Below are 17997 nucleotides of genomic sequence, written 5' to 3' on the forward strand. Positions count from 1 at the left end.
TTGTAATAATAGTCAGTGCTCCCCAGTTATGTTGCCCCTCCACAAATTGATAAAAAATGTAAATATAATTAAAAACAGTAAATATTGGTGTCTGTAAAATTACAACATGTGTCTACCTGGAGTTTAGGTGTAATATTTTCTTGACTCCTTAGGTCACCACAGCTTTGGTACCTGAAGGGAAAGCAGATTGTCTCATTTAAATAATGTTTATACAAAAGTGAAATCAGTTATGATAAGTTTTAATAACGTGTTTAGTTCATGTTTTAATTTCAGAATAACGGCTGACATGTTAAAATTTTACTTCAGTATTGCAATTCAGTCAAAAACCTCTGATGCAATGATTTTACTACTAATCATGTAATAAAAATGCTTTATTTGTTTAAGGTGTCCCTTTTTAAGATAGACCGCTCAATTTTTCATTTTTTTTTAAGCGCAAACATTTTTAGATGGTTCCTTTTTCAGGCCCAATTGAATATTCATGAGATGTTACTTTTATTTTATGGTACGATAAAAGCCTCATTGCAATACTGTCACACAGAAGGAATGACACAAAAGATAATAACATTTTCACATGACAAATTCTGCAGAAAGAGTAAGTACAAGCGCTATAGTTAAAGAGACCTCAAGTTATGTTAATTTTGGAGGATTGTGGACCCATGTGGGGGAAGCAGATACTGGGAGCAGGGGTGCTCAAAAAGATGGATTACATTTAATAACAAAAGAAGGTACAAAGTGCCAAACATGGGTTCACATAAAATTGAAATTTTGAAACAAAATCAAACCTAGGCTTGTCCAGACAGTCATATATAAAGGGCTAGGATGATTAGGCATAGGTGAGTGGAGATTGGAAGAATCCAAAGCCTGATTGGGGCCCTCTGGTCAAAGGGGGTTTACTAAACTCTAACAAGTTATTAATCATTCCGAGCGGGATCACGGCACTTACTGATGCACCAACTGCAACACGGACTTTCTGTCCCAGCGGCTGAGAACCGGATTGTCCCATGACCTCTCTTGAACCCGAGCCAGGCTCTTCAAAGACTGCGTCCTCCGCAGAATCAGCCTCTCCATTGCCATCGCATGAGTACAACTTTTGCAATTTTTGACTGTGTCAACAGTATAATGTCTTAAATTCAAAACAATGACAAAACAAAATTAATTCCGAGACGCATGACATTTATGAATCATACAGTATTTGTGAGTGTGGTATAATCAAAGTGTGCAGTTGGGCTTGATTATTTTACAACAGGCAGTCACACACACATCATATGACTCAGTTAATGTTTATCCTGTCTCGCAAAAATATGAATTACATTGAACTGGAAATAGATACCTGAATAATATAAGGATTAAGCATTTCAGTTGTAGTTTTTGCGAAAGCTAAATATTGTACATGAATTATTAGTTTTAATGTCAATTTAATTGTAATGGAAAACATGTGCTCTCTTTAAGCAAATTAAAAAAACAATTTTAGAGAGCATCCAAACACAAAAGGAATATTATGCTCATAGGCAAGGACGCTTCTTGTGAGCATAATTCCGTTCTTTACTCCCGAGTGTTATTACTTGGGATTTTTTTTCCCTTTTTCCAACAAACCGAACATTTCAACTCAAAATGGAACATGTCCAAAGCAAGGAAAGTCAACAACATAGACTTGATCAAATCAGCTATGGAAATTCGGAGAGTATCACTAGATGAAACGAAAGAAACGAGGAGTGAAATAAAAGAAGGATTTCAAAAGTTGAACTACAAAATGGGAAGAAAAAAATGGACTGATAGACAGCACCCAGATGGCACATGGTAAAGTTTTTTGTTAAAGCAAAAGGAAGTCTGGATAAAATTAAAACACGGCTGATCAAGAGGATTGAAGACCTGTACACACTCAAATTTTTCACATGAAATGCCCATTTGTCTCAGGTCTTTAATTTCATATTGTTGTTAGAGGGTGTCCCAATGTTACTTTAGGGACAGGATTCTTAAAAGTCTTTGGCTTCAACCTGTTATCTCTTTTGTTCATTTTGTGATGTGATGTTTGTTGCAACATTATTAAAAAGGAAAAAAATACAAAATACAATCCATGACATAAAAAATGACAAAGAACATACCTAGAGAGCAGGTGAAGTCACAAGTGCGTCGGAGTCTTGACTGGAGGCGTGTGTGTCAGCTCTCTCTTTGCTCCATTCTTCAGACCAAAGTCCTCTTAAAACCTTGTGATTCATAAGGATATGACACCTGCGAGAGTAATAATTTTCTCGTAAATCTCTATTACAGTCCCATCTGATAATATGCAGGCGAAAAAATACTAGTCACCTGCTCTGAGTTTTTTTTCTTTAAATCTAGCATCATAATGATAAGTGGGGAAATCAAACGTGTGTGGACAAGGACAAAGTTAAAATTCCCTGTTACGGCCACCATGTTACTTATTGTCTTGACAAAACTACAAGGGACAGCTTCTTTATTTGCACTGCAATTTCTTAGGGAAGGGAGAGAGGTATTGCCTTACTACTGCAATAAGTGTTACAGTGAGTTGACTTAATTCAGTAACATTTCCTCCCTGCCAAAATCGTTCTTAAAGTCTTGTCAAATTCCTAGTTTGAGGGCAGCATACCCTGGACTGGTTGTCAGCCAGTCACAGGGCACACGGAGACAGACAACTCGCCCGCTCATTCACACCTAGGGACAATATGGAGGAGCTGATTAACCTGACATGCATGTTTTTGGAATGTGGGAGAAAACCAGAGTTCCTGGAAGAAACCATCGCAAGCACGGGGAGAACATGCAAACTCCACACAAGAAGGTTCGATCTCATGACCTCAGAACTGTGCCGCAGACGCGCTAACCACTCATTCGCCATGCTGTCTGAGTCAAGTCAGGTCAAGTCATTTTTATTTGTATAGCCCTAAATCACGAAGAGTCTCAAAGGGCTTCACAGATTATTACACTATATTACACAGACTATTTTTCAGCCGTCGAGAAGACTAGGTTATTCATATGTTATGGAGTAGAAGTGAGTTTTAAGCTTAGATTTAAACATTTCCACTGAGGTTGCAGATCGGATCTCAGGGGGAAGGGCATTCCACAGCACCCGTGCCCGGATGGAGAACGCTCTCGGACCAGCAGAACACTTCTTTGCTCTTGGGATCACCAGAAGACCGGCACTCTCAGATCGTAGGCTTCGGACCGGGACATAGGGGCAAATCGGATCTGAAAGATAAGAGGGAGCAAGTCCATGTATGATTTTGTATAATACTAAGAGAACCTTGAAATCACATCTAAGGCTAACTGGGAGCCAATGCAGGTTAGCCAAAATCGGTGTACAAGTGTAGTCTTGTTTTTTTTTTTTGAAGCTGTACTTTTAGTGGGCATGAAAGCTGCTTAGTGCACTGATCACCAACCGTTTTTTTTCTTATTGAGTGCAAAAAGCTACCAGTTTGAAAAGTGTTTCTAAGATAACAAGTTATAATGTTATGACTATGTTGTTACTATGTTGTTATTTTATATGTATTGCAATTATTACAAGGAGGGTTGAAATTGACCAAGTCAACCACTTAAATATCATGTCAACACAATTTCCCAGAAAACAACAATGACCCATGACTGGTGACCTATTTTTATAACCAGCTATTTAGAAAAAACTAGATGCCGTGGGGGTGCTGGAGCCCATCCCAGCTATCTTCGGGCAGTGGGGACATCCATAACTGACTGCCAGCCAGTCGCAGGGCACACAGAGACTGACAATTCACTCATTCACACCTAGGGACAACTTGGACTGGTCAATCATTCTAACATGCATGTTTTTGGAATGTGGGAGGAAACTGTAGTGCCCGGAGGAAACCCACGCAAGCACGGGGAGAACATGTAAACTTCACACAGGAGGTTCGATCTCATGAACCTCAGAACTGTGCCGCACACGCGCTAACCACTGCCCCGCCGTGCTGCCCACTTCTATCTATGGTCAAAAGCAAAGTCTCAATACAAGAAATACCCTGACATCTAGTGGAAAAGAGTAGATGTGACCGATTACATTATTATATTTTAATAGATAGCGCCTTGATAATATTTTATATTTTCATTTAAACTTTAGAGTAATAAGTTAATAGTTGCAGTGTTGTACGACAATAACACTAAAACGACCACCAACAGTACTACTGATAAGTGTTGGGCACATTGCTTTAAAAAATAGTTAAAGTTACTCACTCCTTCCAAAAAGTAACTGAGTTAGTAACAAAAGTACTCCATAGTAAAAGTAAATACTTACCAGGAAACTAACTACTCCGTTACTTTAAAAATAAGTTACACCTCACCAGCAACAGATTTATCCTACAATTGAAGTGCAACAAAAAACAGTAAACAATATAATAAAATAACGGTAAAAAGTATAAAGTAAGTTTAATAAATTATGTGGGGAAAAAATGGGAAAAAAGTCACAAAAGTGAAAATGCAACAAGAGAAAATATGAGTGATAATAGAAGAGAAAATAGTAAACTTTTCTATATTATCACATTAGCACTGATAAACACAGAAAATAAAACTGAAGCATTTATACATGTAATACAAAAAAGATCAAACACAAGACAATTTTAACGTCAGGTAAATTGGCCGGTCCAAATTGTCCCTGGGTGTGAATGAGCGAACGAGTGAGTTGTCTGTCTCTGTGTGCCCTGCGACTGGCTGGCAACCAATTCAGGGGTGTCCCCTGCCCACTGCCCGAAGATGGCTGGGATGGGCTCCAGCACCCCCGCGACCCTACTGAGGATAAGCGGTGCAGATAATAATAATGGAAACCAATATGGTGAGTGGCTCGCTCGGCTACTGGTGATCTTCACTCAACGTCACATCTCAGGAACTCAAAGACGAGACAGGCTGTCTTCAAAACGCATTGTTATAGCTGTTATATAGCTGTTATCCAAAAACCATGTACTATGTTTTTCATATTTTTTCATATTTTGCATGTTTTAGGATTTGGGTACACCTCTAACACCTTAAAAACAACAAACAGTTTGAATCCGTTCACCAGCTCCAGCGAATTCGCTCTCTTTATTTGCCACAATGGAAATCGAACGCCTACTTCCTGGAGTCTCTGTTCGGCCTTACTGAGCCAAGCCCGAAAGCAGCCCTATAATCATCAGCTTTCAAAGGATATCAAATGGACGTCCTAAGTGAGACAAAGTGTTTCAGAGAATAAATAAGAGTTGATTATAGCTTCCTGTTATTAAAATGTGCTCTTGTTTTTTATCATTTTTTCTTATTTCAATTTAAACAATACCATACCTGTTAAGCTCCACGGCTCCATGCCCTTACAAACTGTCATATTTTCCCTTAGAAAATACAAATTAATCTTACACCATATTTTTTTTCAAACGTGTTTATGTAGTTTAACATGTTATAAATGTACATGTGTTTCGTTATATCATATATATTGTTAATTAACATTTTGTTGTGAGATCCTGAGTTGCTCGACATGAATGAGGTTTATTATAAAAAAAAAGTTCAAAAATTAAGTAGCTTGGACGTTCACTGTAGAAGGAAAAATACATGCAAATATATTTAAGTAGAATAATACATTTTCTTATTCAAAGTATGAATTCATTTCTGCCTTAAATTGTTGTCGGTCATATACTGATTAAAGGGATATCCACAAACCTGTCTTTTTTCATTTTCTCATTTTATACTTCCTTTTTTTCTTAACTTATTTATACAACATAATAATTCGTAATATAATGCATCAAAGCAAGTGAGCCGTTTGAGAGCCGGCTCTCTTTGATGAGCTGACCCGAAAAAGCCGGTTCTCTAAAAAGAGACGGACTTCCTTTTACTACACAACTAGCACATGAAATCTGATGTTGGTTCGTTTGCTACTGCGGCGAACTCGTTTGACTTGATTGATTTGCCGTTTCGTGATAGTCGGTGTATACCAGATGGTACCCATAATTGACAAATTTGCGTTTTTCTGTACAGATTTTCTTGTGCGTCGTACACGTCTTCAAATGCATAATAAACGTACTTTGTACGGCAAAAACGTACATGTTGACAGGTATGCAATACACTTTCCAAATGTATTTTTCATGCGCTTTTAGGATTTTACTTTGATTCCCCCCATTTTATTGCTTGTACATGAACAATTTAATGCACTAGTTTCTATTTTAGCCATTGATATGAATGTTTGAGTTTTTAAATGCCTTCCATTTTATTTATATTCTGAAATAATAAAATGATATATTTATTAAATTACTTTAAATTAAATTTAAATTAGTTATTTTTCAATCTATCATACAACGTCACAATAGTTAAGCTAAAGAGACATTGCATGATAGTTGACCACTAGCTGTCACTATAGTGCAACCGAAAACAAGTGCTACAAAGCACAAGGAAGAATACAAACCTCAGATAATTGGGGGGAAAAAAGAGGATGAAAAAAAAGGACAGGTATTTTAGGGTCTTCTAATTAGTGTATTACCAACAATAATGTAACATGATGCACAAAATGAATCAATAACGTAGAAAAACACATTTTACTCTACTAAATTAAAGTAGCATTTATTTTTTTCACTCAACTACAAGATGACGCTGTGTTGTGTAACTCCTTTGAACTTTTTCATACTACGCAATTTTAATGTCAAAGTAACTCAGAGTCTCTGAAAAACACAACAAAGATGTTATTAAAATAGTGACTTTTCAGTGCAACAACAACCTATGTTATACAAAAATCAACTTTACATTTGTTATGTAAATCGCATTGAATGAAAAACGCAGGAAACATAAATGAAAATATTTGCAGACGTACAATGAAATAAAATACAAATCAATTCTAACCTTTTTTTGAATCCCTGGGGGTGAAAGCAAGCGACACGTCGCTGGTTCTGACTGGAGTGAAGGCGTAGGTGTAAAATGCACGGTCCCCGACTGCTTAAAAGAAACGATTTCACCCCACTTTAAAGTTCCATACAAATTCATATTGAATGACGCCGTCCTCAAAGAGCAAACTGCAATAAGAAGATCGGACTGAAGGGGGCAACAACTCGCCACGCTCGCGCTTTGTTTGTTAAAGACGCGAAGAAAGCATTCACCCAATCGATGGCAGAGATGCTCGATTGTTTTTGTCTGGAGACAGTATGGCAATGGACTGGCAGATGTGATCGTATTACGTGTCTTATTATCCGTTTTTATTTATGTTTTAAAGATCCTTAATAAGATGGGGTTAACACAGAGTTCGGACGTACTCGACGGAGGAACATATGGCTACCACGTCCACGGTGTAAGATTTTTGAACAATACAAGAATTTCTGTTTTGCTTGTTTGGGTTAACGTCAAAAGAGCCGCTCGACTGCGCTAACAGCTAACAACTAAGTAGTTACACCGGTCGAACACGTCGAGGTGGCATTTCAAATTCTACACGTTTCCTTTAATAATACTGTACAATAAGTTCATATTTAGAGTTAACTCGATGAAGAAATGTTTATGACGAAGCCTTTAAATCCAATTAACAACTTTACGAAGGGTTAAACATTTACTACATTTGTTCTGTTATATAATTTTCATTTGAAAACATTTTTATTTTTTAATTTGTCGTGGTAGATTAAGTAATATCATGTTTTGGGGGTTTTTAAGAAGCATTTTTTTTTCCTCTGACATAAAGTTCGAATCCACGCACCAACCGAGTCTCTGTTCTCTGTATAGTAATCTAATAGTTACGGTTTTGTTGATGTTCCTCCACTTTTCAAAACTTTATAGAGACCAGAAATAGTTATTACTACTATTTCTTCTTCTATTGCAAAGCTTATAATAACCAATAACACCCACAACAAATATTAATAAACATACATATCATGGTGGGCCGTGCACTCCACACCTAGGCCTTCAGATTCAGATATACTTTATTGTCATTCTTGTACACATGTATACAGAACGAAATGTCGATACATCTGACCCGCACAGTTTCCTTAAATATACAGATATAAATATGTAGTATTGAGTTGAAGTATTGAAAATGGATTTTATGTACAACAGTGCGAAAAAATTGTAGCGCTACATATGAATCAATCCAACTCCTTGTAACTTTTTTATAGCTTTAAAACATTCACTGCAGCTATGTATTACCGGCAGTGATGGCCAGTCACCATTTTCTCCTGGTCCCCAGCTAAACTCCTTTGTCCTACTCCAGAGCCAGCAAAGGGCTCTCTCCGGGGCTTCCCCCACCCCATAGCTGTTACATAGATTTTAAAAAATCACTAATAACCTCATAAAATTGCAATGTTATTTAGGAAAAACACATTTTACCCACCTAAAATCAGTTCTATTTGTGCACAAAACCCATCCTACCTAACTCAAGAAAATTTCAAACACTCTGTCGTACAGATCGTCTGTGTGTTTCAGTTCCATCGAGAAGTTATTTTCTATCGGCGTTGAAGCTAAGCTAAAGGTCGAGCCTCTCCGTATTGCTAGCATAAGTTCTTTTTTGAATTAGGGCTGAAAGTGTGTAAGAGAGAAGCAGTTGATAGGGGGATATTTTTTCTTCACCATTTTGTTGTGATATTTATGTAAACTTCTGATATTTCCTTAGGCCTGCTCGATGGCCCTGGCACACAGACTTGGAGTCTGGTTGGCTAAACTAGCTTGGTCTTCACTTTGTTATGCCTCAGGGCCTGCTGAACAGATTGTGAAGGCCTCCGGGTACATTTATAACCCTGGCAATATGTAGTCAAGTCAAGTTATGTGCTCCCTTTTCAATGTTTCTTTATTTTCCTCATGTTAATGTTTTTGAGTTTTTCCTTGCCCTGATATAGGTTTTGGATCAGGGGATGGTGTAAAAATAGTCTGTAGTTTGCAATAATCTGTGATCTGTGCAACTCTGAAATGTTATTTGTTAAATGCTTGAATAGGAAAGCACGCATCTGGAAGCAGCACAACAAGGCGAAAGCAATAAAAGGAAACTGGCAGAAAATTATTTAAGTGTTCATGGACTAAATATAACCAACTTCACACGATTCAGATATTTATTAGGCCAGCAGAGAAGCAATTGTTGGCCCTGACAGCCCACCACTGGTGAAATGTATCCATGCCAATTGTGTCATGTTTTTATGATTGCACTAAATTTTCAATATTATCCTTTGGCAGGTGCAGCCAAATTCGCCGGCAGAAAAATGTGGACTGCAACCTTTCTTTGACTTCATTTTGTCGATGGACCACAAAAGACTCGTAAGTTTTGATGCGGCTGACAACATATCACAGACACTAAAAAAAATTATTACTGTATTATCAGAATGCAGAAAATGATCTCCTAAAAGAAATCCTGAAAAGCAATATGGAAAAATCATTGAACATGGAAGTGTACAGTACCAAAACCATGACGGTTCGTGAATTGGAGGTGACGCCGAGTAATATGTGGGGAGGACAAGGGCTGCTGGGCGCAAGTGTTCGTTTCTGCAGCTTCCAAGGAGCCAACGAGAACGTTTGGCATGTCCTGGTAAGAATGTGAGCACCTTCGACTCATTGTCGCGTTCAAATTCAAACTTCGACTAATAAAGATAATATTCCTATTCGCAAGGATGTGGAAGCCAATTCGCCTGCTGCTCTCGCGGGGCTCCATCCCTACACTGACTACATTGTTGGAGCAGATCATTTGTTACAAGATGTAAGTAGAGATAACATTATATGATATTCATATTTATAAATATACATTCAGTGATTTCTTTCTCCTTGTGGCGTAATGCATTCATGCCCAGTTGCCCACAAGGAGTAATCTCAAGAGTTTGGCATTTTATTCCTGCCTTTTATCCTAGTGGTCTTTGGGGTGCCATGTCTTAGTTCCTTGCATATCACGTTTACTATGCTATTATCAATGGCACAAAAGACAATTCAAGTCATGTCAAGTCATGTTTATTTGCAAAGCCCTTTATCACAAGAAGTCTCAAACGGCTGCACAAACCAGAGATTATTGCAAACTACAGACTATAATTACACCATCCCCTGATCTAAAACATACATGAGAGCAAGGAAAAACTTGAAACATCAGCATGAGGATATGAAGTAACCTTGAGAAGGGACCGCACATGAAGTCATCCCCCTTCCAGGATGACCTGCCTGCAACGGATGTAGCATGAACAAACAATACACTGACATCGTCAACATGAAATATGCGTCATTCATAAGCCATAGAATAGATGTGTGTTTTAAGCTTGGATTGAAACAGTTCCACTGAGGTTGCAGCACAGCATTCCACAGCACTGGGGCCCGAATGGAGAACGCTCTTGAACCTGCGGATCTCTTCTTAGCTGTTGGGATCGATTCAATTTATAGAAATGATCTGATGGCCTGCATTTATATAACGCTTTTCAAATGAATGAAGACTTCCCAAAGCACACTTAACCATTCACACACACGCTCCCACATCAATTGCGGCCATGCAGCCATGCAAGGCGCCGACCTGCTCATTGGGGCATTGGGGATTCAGTGTCTTGCCCAAGGACACTTCGACATATAACACGGAGGAGCCGGGAATCCAGCCGGCGATCTCTTGATCCCAAGACGAGCGCTCTACCTCCTGAGCTATAAAATAATATTCCTAGTTTTGAAATTGTGACCAGATAGCAAGATGCCAGCGACTTACCTTTCCATCAATTATACTGATTTCCAGTCTGATGACTTCTTCTCGCTGATTGAGGCCCAAGAGGGGAAGCAAGTCAAGCTTCTGGTGTACAGCACAGTCACGGACAACTGCAGAGAAGTGGTGGTCACTCCTAATGGCGCTTGGGGAGGCGAGGGAAGGTATGGAGCACACTTCATTTTAGGGCTGCAACTATTATTTTAATAAGTGATGATCTGTCGGTTATTCTTTCGATTAATTGATGATTCGGATTTTTAATTTCCTCCTATATTCAAATATTGAAATTTTGGACCGATCGAAAAAATAGTGCAAACAACATATATATACTGTGCACGCCATGTCAGACCATCGTAGTAGCCAATCGCTCTAGGCCTTTAAACAATCACATGTTTGGAATGAACATACGATCTAAAACGCAAGTGTTTGACAAATAACTTGACAACAAACAGAAATACATAGAAATGTATGCTATACACCATCAAATGTGTAAGATACTCTTTCCCTACCGCCTCACTCAAAGATTACATTATATTTAGACTTATCACACAAAACAAAAATGAAGAAAGTGCGATATTAAGTACTTTGGGGGCGGCAGTAGCTCAGGAGGTATAGCGCTCAAAGAAGGGATCCCAGTTTGAATCCCGGCTCGTCCGTGTTACATGTCGAAATGTCCTTGGGTAAGACACTGAACCCCTAATACCCCCAATAAGCAGGTTAGCGTCTTACATGGCTGCAATACAAGGCCGCTATTGGGAAATGTGGAGCACATTGTAAAGCGCTTTGGGAAGTCATTGACTTGAATAGCGCTATATAAATGCAGATCATTTCAGATAATTTCATATTACATTTTCCATGAGTAACAACATTTTTACCCGCCAAAAAAAGATCAAAAATGTAAACCCACTGCTGGGAGGGGCGGACCCCCTGCGGTGGAGTTGTCACGGCAACCTTTGATGCGTACATGCAAGCTAACCTCCCCCTCCCCAACCTTACATTCCACCAGTAACATGTTTTTTTGGGGGGTTAAATCTTATCAACATTCCCAATGTGCAAATAATATACAAGATGCTTAAAAGGCTGCCCATTATTATTTTTCTTTTTGCTTTATATATTTTATAAATTTATTTTCTTTTTTTTCTCTGTATTTCTGTTTCCGTGTTAACTTTGCAGCGTTTGACTGTTTAATGCCAATTTTGTTCGTAATGATGCAATGTTCAATAAAAATAATGTGACTTCATTCCGGGCAGCACAGCGGCGCAGTGGTTAGCGCGTGTGCGGCACACTTCTGAGGTCATGATATCGATCCTCCTGTGTGGAGTTTCCTCCAAACACTCCTGTTTCCTCCCACATTCCAAAAACATGCATGTTAGATTGATTGGCCAGTCCAAATGGTCCCTAGGTGTGAAGGAGCGAGTGAGTTGTCTGTCTCTGTGTGCCCTGCGACTGGCTGGCAACCAGTTCAGGGTGTCCCTTGCCCAATGCCTGAAGATTGCTGGGATGGGCTCCAGCACCCCCGCGACCCTACTGAGGATAAGCGGTGCAGATAATGGACTTTATTCCATCACCTCGCAGTTGTTCCGTAATGCTGGACGAGCGATTGCTTCATAAATAATCTTTTCTTGATTCCTTCTTATTTTCAGCTTAGGTTGTGGCATTGGCTTTGGCTACCTGCATCGAATTCCCGCTCATGCTGCCCAATCAACATCAAAGACCCCTATACCACCTTCTACCGAGGAGAAGCCACCTCCAGAGTTGCCCAACCACGGCTACACAGAGGTACATCACTGACAAAAAATATCTCTGATTACAATGTCTGATTCATTTTCACATAATCAAAATAAACCATTTTTACATGTGATTGTAGGCGCCTTTGATGGCACCTTCCAGCCCAAGTGAGGATCTGTTGGACTTGAGAGAAGTTACTCTCCAGGAAACTTCATTTAGTCCACAATCGGAGAGTGTCATGGATCCTGGTGAGTGCAAGTAAAGACATGTTTTTGTGAGGCTTATACCTGAATTTTTGGTAATTGTCATCACAGGCTTGTCTGATTCTGAAGCCGCTACCATTAGCCCTTTACAGGAAGATTCATCGGACAAACTGGATCAGTCCGTGTCATCTGTCGACTTGAACAACACATCCCTTGCAATCAACTCTGACATTTCCGGTGTTGGTGAGTTTGGATGCGATCCAATATTTTGGGGGAGTTGTTTGAATGTTTTAAAGGCTTAATGGATAAACAAAGGGTGGACGTTTGTGTCGGGAGCATTACTGTAAAAAAACGTTAGTTACCATTTACTTAATCTAAAAATATTACCAACACCCAAAAGTAGCACATTACTCTGAAAGTAACTATCTAGTCAAGAATAACCGTATATACTCATATTTAAGTCGACGCCCTTAAAACTGATTCAAAGGAACGGAAGAAAACTTGCCTTCATATTTTTGGGCTTGTAACGTCTTGAGAGCTTGCAAACGAACAAAGGGGACACTCCATATCCATTTTGTCTTTGTCTTCAAACCACTCATAGATTTCCATTTCAATTTTTGGGTGAGGTCCAAGACTTATTGTTATTTTTCTCCAGGCATGGAGTACATCAAAAATAATTTTACAAATAAAATAACCAAAATTCACCACTCTTACCGTAAATTCTGCGCTCACGTTTGTCTCATCGTTCGTTGTTCCCGTAAAAGCCCCTCCCCTTCCCCATGGCCTGCTTACCATTCGCTACAGGTGACACACTACCAAATACCTATGCGCATGAAAACTGACCCCGATTTCAGTGTCTATTTTATAGTTGTAAATACGGCTTTGTTGCGAGTATATACAGTTGGAAGAATATCAGAAGGGAGAAATTACATGTTCTTGTACTCTGTGCTTGAGACAGCGTAACTGAATTTCGTTGTATTTTGTAGGTACGTATGAACATCCCACCATTGCCTATCTGTTGTAGTGTTGTTCTTTTGGTGGAAGGAGGATTGAATGAGAAATTGCCAAACTACAGTATATGTACTGATCCATAGACTGCTTTTAAACGTAGCTGTGTAAAGCACCATCTTGTAACAACAGTTGTGTTAAATTTTCTCACAAATGCGTTAGAGAAAAGTAATTGCGTTACTCCATCGGGAGCCAACGCATACGTAAAAGGGCCTTTAAAAATGAGCTTAATGGTCTGCCGACGGCACAGTATTGCATACCTGTCAACCTATACGTTTTTGCCGTAAAAAGTACGTTTATTATGCATTTTAGGACGTGTACGACGTACAAGAAAATCTGTACGGAAAAACGTAAATTTGTCAATTATGGGTACCATCCGGTATACACCGACTATCACGAAACGGCAAATCAATCAAGTCAAACGAGTTCGCCGCGGTAGCCTCTATCTCGGTATCGTTTTTTTTTTTTTTTTGTTGCAAACGAAGCGAGCGGTTTGATGCTACTGTGTGCATGCGTCTGCCGCCTGGGGATTTCCCATCATGCATCATTCCGATAACACAGTTGGCCTACATTACAACATAGTTTTGAATTTTCCGTGGATAGAATCATCAAGTCGCAATGGCCGAACCTGAATTAAAACGCCGTAAGTCATTCTGATCTGAAAACAAGTGGGGTTGATTGAGTAAATTTTAAATACTTGTGGTCTTAAAAAACATTGTATTTCATGTGGTAGTTGTGTAGTGAAAGGAAGTGCGTCTCTTTATAGAGAACCGGCTAAACTCATTAAAGAGAGCCGGCTCTCAAACGGCTCACTTGCTTTGATGCATTATATCACGAATTATGTTGTATAAACAAGTTAAGAAAAAAAGGAAGTATAAAAGGAGAAAATGAAAAAGGCAGGTTTGTGGGGATCCCTCAGTATATTACCAACAATAATTTAACATTGTGCAGAAAATGAATCAATAATTTGAATAAGAAAATATATTATTCTACTTAATTATATATGCATGTATTTTTTCCTTCTACAGTGAAGGTCCAAGCTACTTAATTCTTGAACTTTTTTTATAATAGACCTCATTCATGTCGAGCAACTCAGTATCTCACAACAAAATGTTAATTGACAATATATATACTGGACTGTCTCAGAAAATTAGAATATTGTGATAAAGTTCTTTGTTTTCTGTAATGCAATTAAAAAAACAAAAATGTCATACATTCTGGATTCATTACACATCAACTGAACTATTTCAAGCCTTTTATTATTTGAATATTGCTGATTTTGGCTTACAGCTGAAAAAAACTCAAAAATCCTATCTCAAAATATTAGAATACTTCCTCAGACCAAGTAAAAAAATAATTTTATAACAGCAAAACTAAATCAAACATTTGAAAATGTCCATTGATGCACTCAGTACTTGGTTGGGAATCCTTTTGCACGGATTACTGCATCAATCCGGCGTGGCATGGAGGCAATCAGCCTGTGGCATTGCTGAGGTGTTATTGATGCCCAGGATGCTTCGATAGCGGCCTTCAGCTCATTTGCATTTGTAGGTCTGGTGTCTTTCATCTTCTTCTTAACTATACCCCACAAATTCTCGATGGGGTTCAGATCAGGGGAATTAGCAGGCCAATCAAAGACAGTGATGCCATGGTCAGTGCACCAGTTACTGGTGGTTTTGGCACTGTGGGCAGGTGCCAGATCATGCTGGAAAATGAAATCCTCATCTCCATAGAGCTTTTCAGCAGATGGAAGCATGTAGTGCCCTAAAATCTCTTGGTACACAGTTGCATTTACTCTGGACTTGATGAAACACAGTGGACCAACACCAGCAGCTGACATGGCTCCCCAAACCATTCCTGACTGTGGGAACTTCACACTGGATTTCAAGCAACTTGGATTTTGCTCCTCTCCAGCCTTTCTCCAGACTCTGGCGCCTTGACTTCCAAATGAAATGCAAAACTTGCTTTCGTCTGAAAAGAGGACTTTGGACCACTCTGCAACTGTCCAGTGCTTCTTCTCCATAGCCCAAGTCAGACGCTTCTTCCGTTGTCTTGAGTTCAGAAGTGGCTTGACCATGGGAATACGGCTATTGTAGCCCATTTCCCGGACACGTCTGTGAACTGTGGCTTTTGATACCTGGACTCCAGCTTCAGCCCACTGTCTTTGAAGCTCCCCCAAATTCTGGAAGCGGCTCTTCTTCACAATTTTGTTAAGGCTGCGGTCATCTCTCTTGGTTGTGCAGCGTTTCCGGCCACATTTTTCCCTTCCAACAGACTTTTTGTGGATATGCTTTGAAACTGCACTCTGTGAACAGCCTGCTCTTTGAGAAATTTCTTTTTGTGTCTTACCCTCCTGATGGAGGGTATCAATGATGGTCCTCTGGACAGCAGACAGATCAGCAGTCTTCCCCATACTTGTGATTTAGTTTACTGAACCAAGCTGAGTGTTTTTAAGGCTCAGGAAACCCTCGCAAGATGTTTCGAGTTAATTAGATGATTCAGGTGATTAGTTGAATATTAGGATATACTTGTATACTTTTTCGTGATATTCTAATATTTTGAGATAGGATTTTTGAGTTTTCTTAAGCTGTAAGCCAAATTCAACAATATTCAAATAATAAAAGGCTTGAAATAGTTCAGTTGATGTGTAATGAATCCAGAATGTATGACATCTTTGTTTTTTTAATTGCATTACAGAAAATAAAGAACTTTATCACAATATTCTAATTTTCTGAGACAGTCCAGTATATATATATTTATATATATATATATATGATATAACGAAACACATGTACAATATAACATGTTAAACTACATAAATAAACACGTTTGAAAAAAAAATATGGTGTAAGATTATTTTGTATTTTGTAAGGGAAAATACGACAGTTTGTAAGGGCATTGAAGGTTGACAGGTACGGTATTGTTTTAATTTGTTTTTGCTGGGAAGTTAGCGGGGTAGCCATTGTTAATTCACAACGATACTTTGAATTAAATGATATTTAAAGCTTCTTTTGAATTGCCTCTTGGGTTATGAGTACCCATATTTGAGAACCACAACTGGAATGTACACAGACATTAGTAATTCTTAATTGAGCTCAACATTATAGTAGGCAAACATATTTTTTTCATTTTCTGTTCACAGCAGCACTGGATGCAAACGAATTATCTACTTCCAACACAATGACCCATCAAGATCAGAACACCCCGGTCTTAGTGGATTTCAACCCTGCTGTCATGAGTGGTCAAATTGATTCTGGCGTTCCAGAGGATGATCCATCATACCTCGACTCCTCTCTCATGGCTGACCCTGCCTGCGAGTTCAACCATAGCCACAGTCCACCTCTCGTAATGCTGCCGCCCAACATTGACCCACTGGAGCCGCATATTGAACCTCTTTGTCCACCTGCTGTTGTTCTCGATGAATCCCAGTTGGATGCGTCAGCCAATCGGGGAACTGGAGATCAGTTCGAAGAGCATGGGGAAGCTGACGATCAACCAAATGAGCCAAAGTTTGACTAGACTGCATTAAGTGACAATCCCCACTTTTTGTTTTTAAACGTATAGTCTGTCGTTTCTCAGGTCGAGAATAAACCTCTTGCATCGTTGTTGTAGAAAACATTGAAATAGTCGCATAGTTTCCTATTCCTAAACATTTGATCTACTTAAGAAATGTGTAATCTTTTTCCACCCTTTCAAAAAGGGTGGATTTATTTCTGTTGAGCACTGAAATCCCTTCCAAAATAAGTTGAAAACTGATTTTCTCTCATTAGCAAATAACCTCTCGTTTTCTATTTGATGGATGCAAAAAGTTCCTAAGAGGAGATTACAGCTTTTCCAAAACATGGAAGATGAGAAAATTGCTACAGCGTTTCGAACAAGTTTAAAGCAGTTTATGATACTAATAGCAGGCTACAATTCTAACCTTGACCACCCCATCCCCCCACCTTAAAAAAAAGGAAGGAAACAAAAATACATTGGATGCTTGTAACCTTTGCATTGATAGTGACATTATTGAGTAAATATTGCCAAGTGGTAAAGCACTGTCATGTCTCTCACTGCAAACAAATACTTAAATGTGAAAAGCTGTCACAGCTGTGTGGGGCAGAAAGGTACTAAAATCCCGTATGCAGTTTTATACTTGACAGCATCAAACTACAGCTGATTTAATATATATTGTCACCTAGTGCAATAAATACCCTGTGAAGCCAGATAACATACTAAACAAAAATGACATGTAAAAGGACACAAGACTTTGGATGTCTACAAATGTGGTTGTGCTTTTAACTGTGGTTAACATTTGAAAATCTTCAGCGTGTAAAGCAAACTACTAATGCTTTCTGCTCACCACTACTCTGCAGCTTTATGATCTATGCAATATCATACAAGTGTTACTTGAAGAAAGCGACAGCGTAGGTGACTTTTGCAGATGTTGCAGTCAAGTTGCTGTTGAGTAACGTTTCT

General features: G+C 38.9%; 1 protein-coding gene and 1 long non-coding RNA gene across 3 annotated transcripts; one reads left to right on the forward strand and one right to left on the reverse strand.

Annotated features, from left to right (window-relative positions):
* Positions 1–1048: 1048 nt before the first annotated feature.
* LOC148374240 (uncharacterized) lies at positions 1049–6884 on the reverse strand. The gene is made up of 3 exons (XR_015850290.1): positions 6811–6884; positions 2103–2229; positions 1049–1123 (listed from the first exon to the last, which is right to left on the reverse strand). It is a non-coding gene; the product is annotated as an uncharacterized LOC148374240 (long non-coding RNA).
* A 195-nt stretch (positions 6885–7079) lies between these two features.
* Positions 7080–17160, forward strand: gorasp1a (golgi reassembly stacking protein 1a). Of its 2 annotated transcripts, none has more exons than XM_088334166.1 (9): positions 7080–7252; positions 9112–9192; positions 9257–9460; positions 9542–9628; positions 10631–10761; positions 12241–12376; positions 12465–12573; positions 12640–12771; positions 16679–17160. In XM_088334166.1, exons 1-9 carry the CDS (start codon positions 7190–7192, stop codon positions 17053–17055), a joined length of 1320 nt encoding a protein of 439 aa, XP_088190292.1. In that variant the 5' UTR covers positions 7080–7189; the 3' UTR covers positions 17056–17160. The 2 variants fall into 2 exon arrangements, with proteins under 2 accessions (XP_088190292.1, XP_088190302.1); XM_088334176.1 differs by having other exon boundaries at positions 16682–17160.
* The last annotated feature ends 837 nt before the right edge of the window (positions 17161–17997 follow it).

The sequence above is a fragment of the Urocampus carinirostris genome, chromosome 1 (genome assembly GCF_059441175.1).
Source record: "Urocampus carinirostris isolate Australia breed hairy pipefish chromosome 1, RoL_Ucar_1.0, whole genome shotgun sequence".
Taxonomy (NCBI): domain Eukaryota; kingdom Metazoa; phylum Chordata; class Actinopteri; order Syngnathiformes; family Syngnathidae; genus Urocampus; species Urocampus carinirostris.

What these genes read in the sequence shown, in the direction of transcription:
- gorasp1a (XM_088334166.1), top strand. Translation starts at nt 7,190, where the DNA reads ATGGGGTTAACACAGAGTTCGGACGTACTCGACGGAGGAACATATGGC. An exon ending in ATGGCTACCACGTCCACGGT is followed by an intron (nt 7,253 to 9,111) that starts GTAAGATTTTTG and finishes ATCCTTTGGCAG; the next exon opens with GTGCAGCCAAATTCGCCGGC. An exon ending in GGAGAGTGTCATGGATCCTG is followed by an intron (nt 12,574 to 12,639) that starts GTGAGTGCAAGT and finishes TTGTCATCACAG; the next exon opens with GCTTGTCTGATTCTGAAGCC.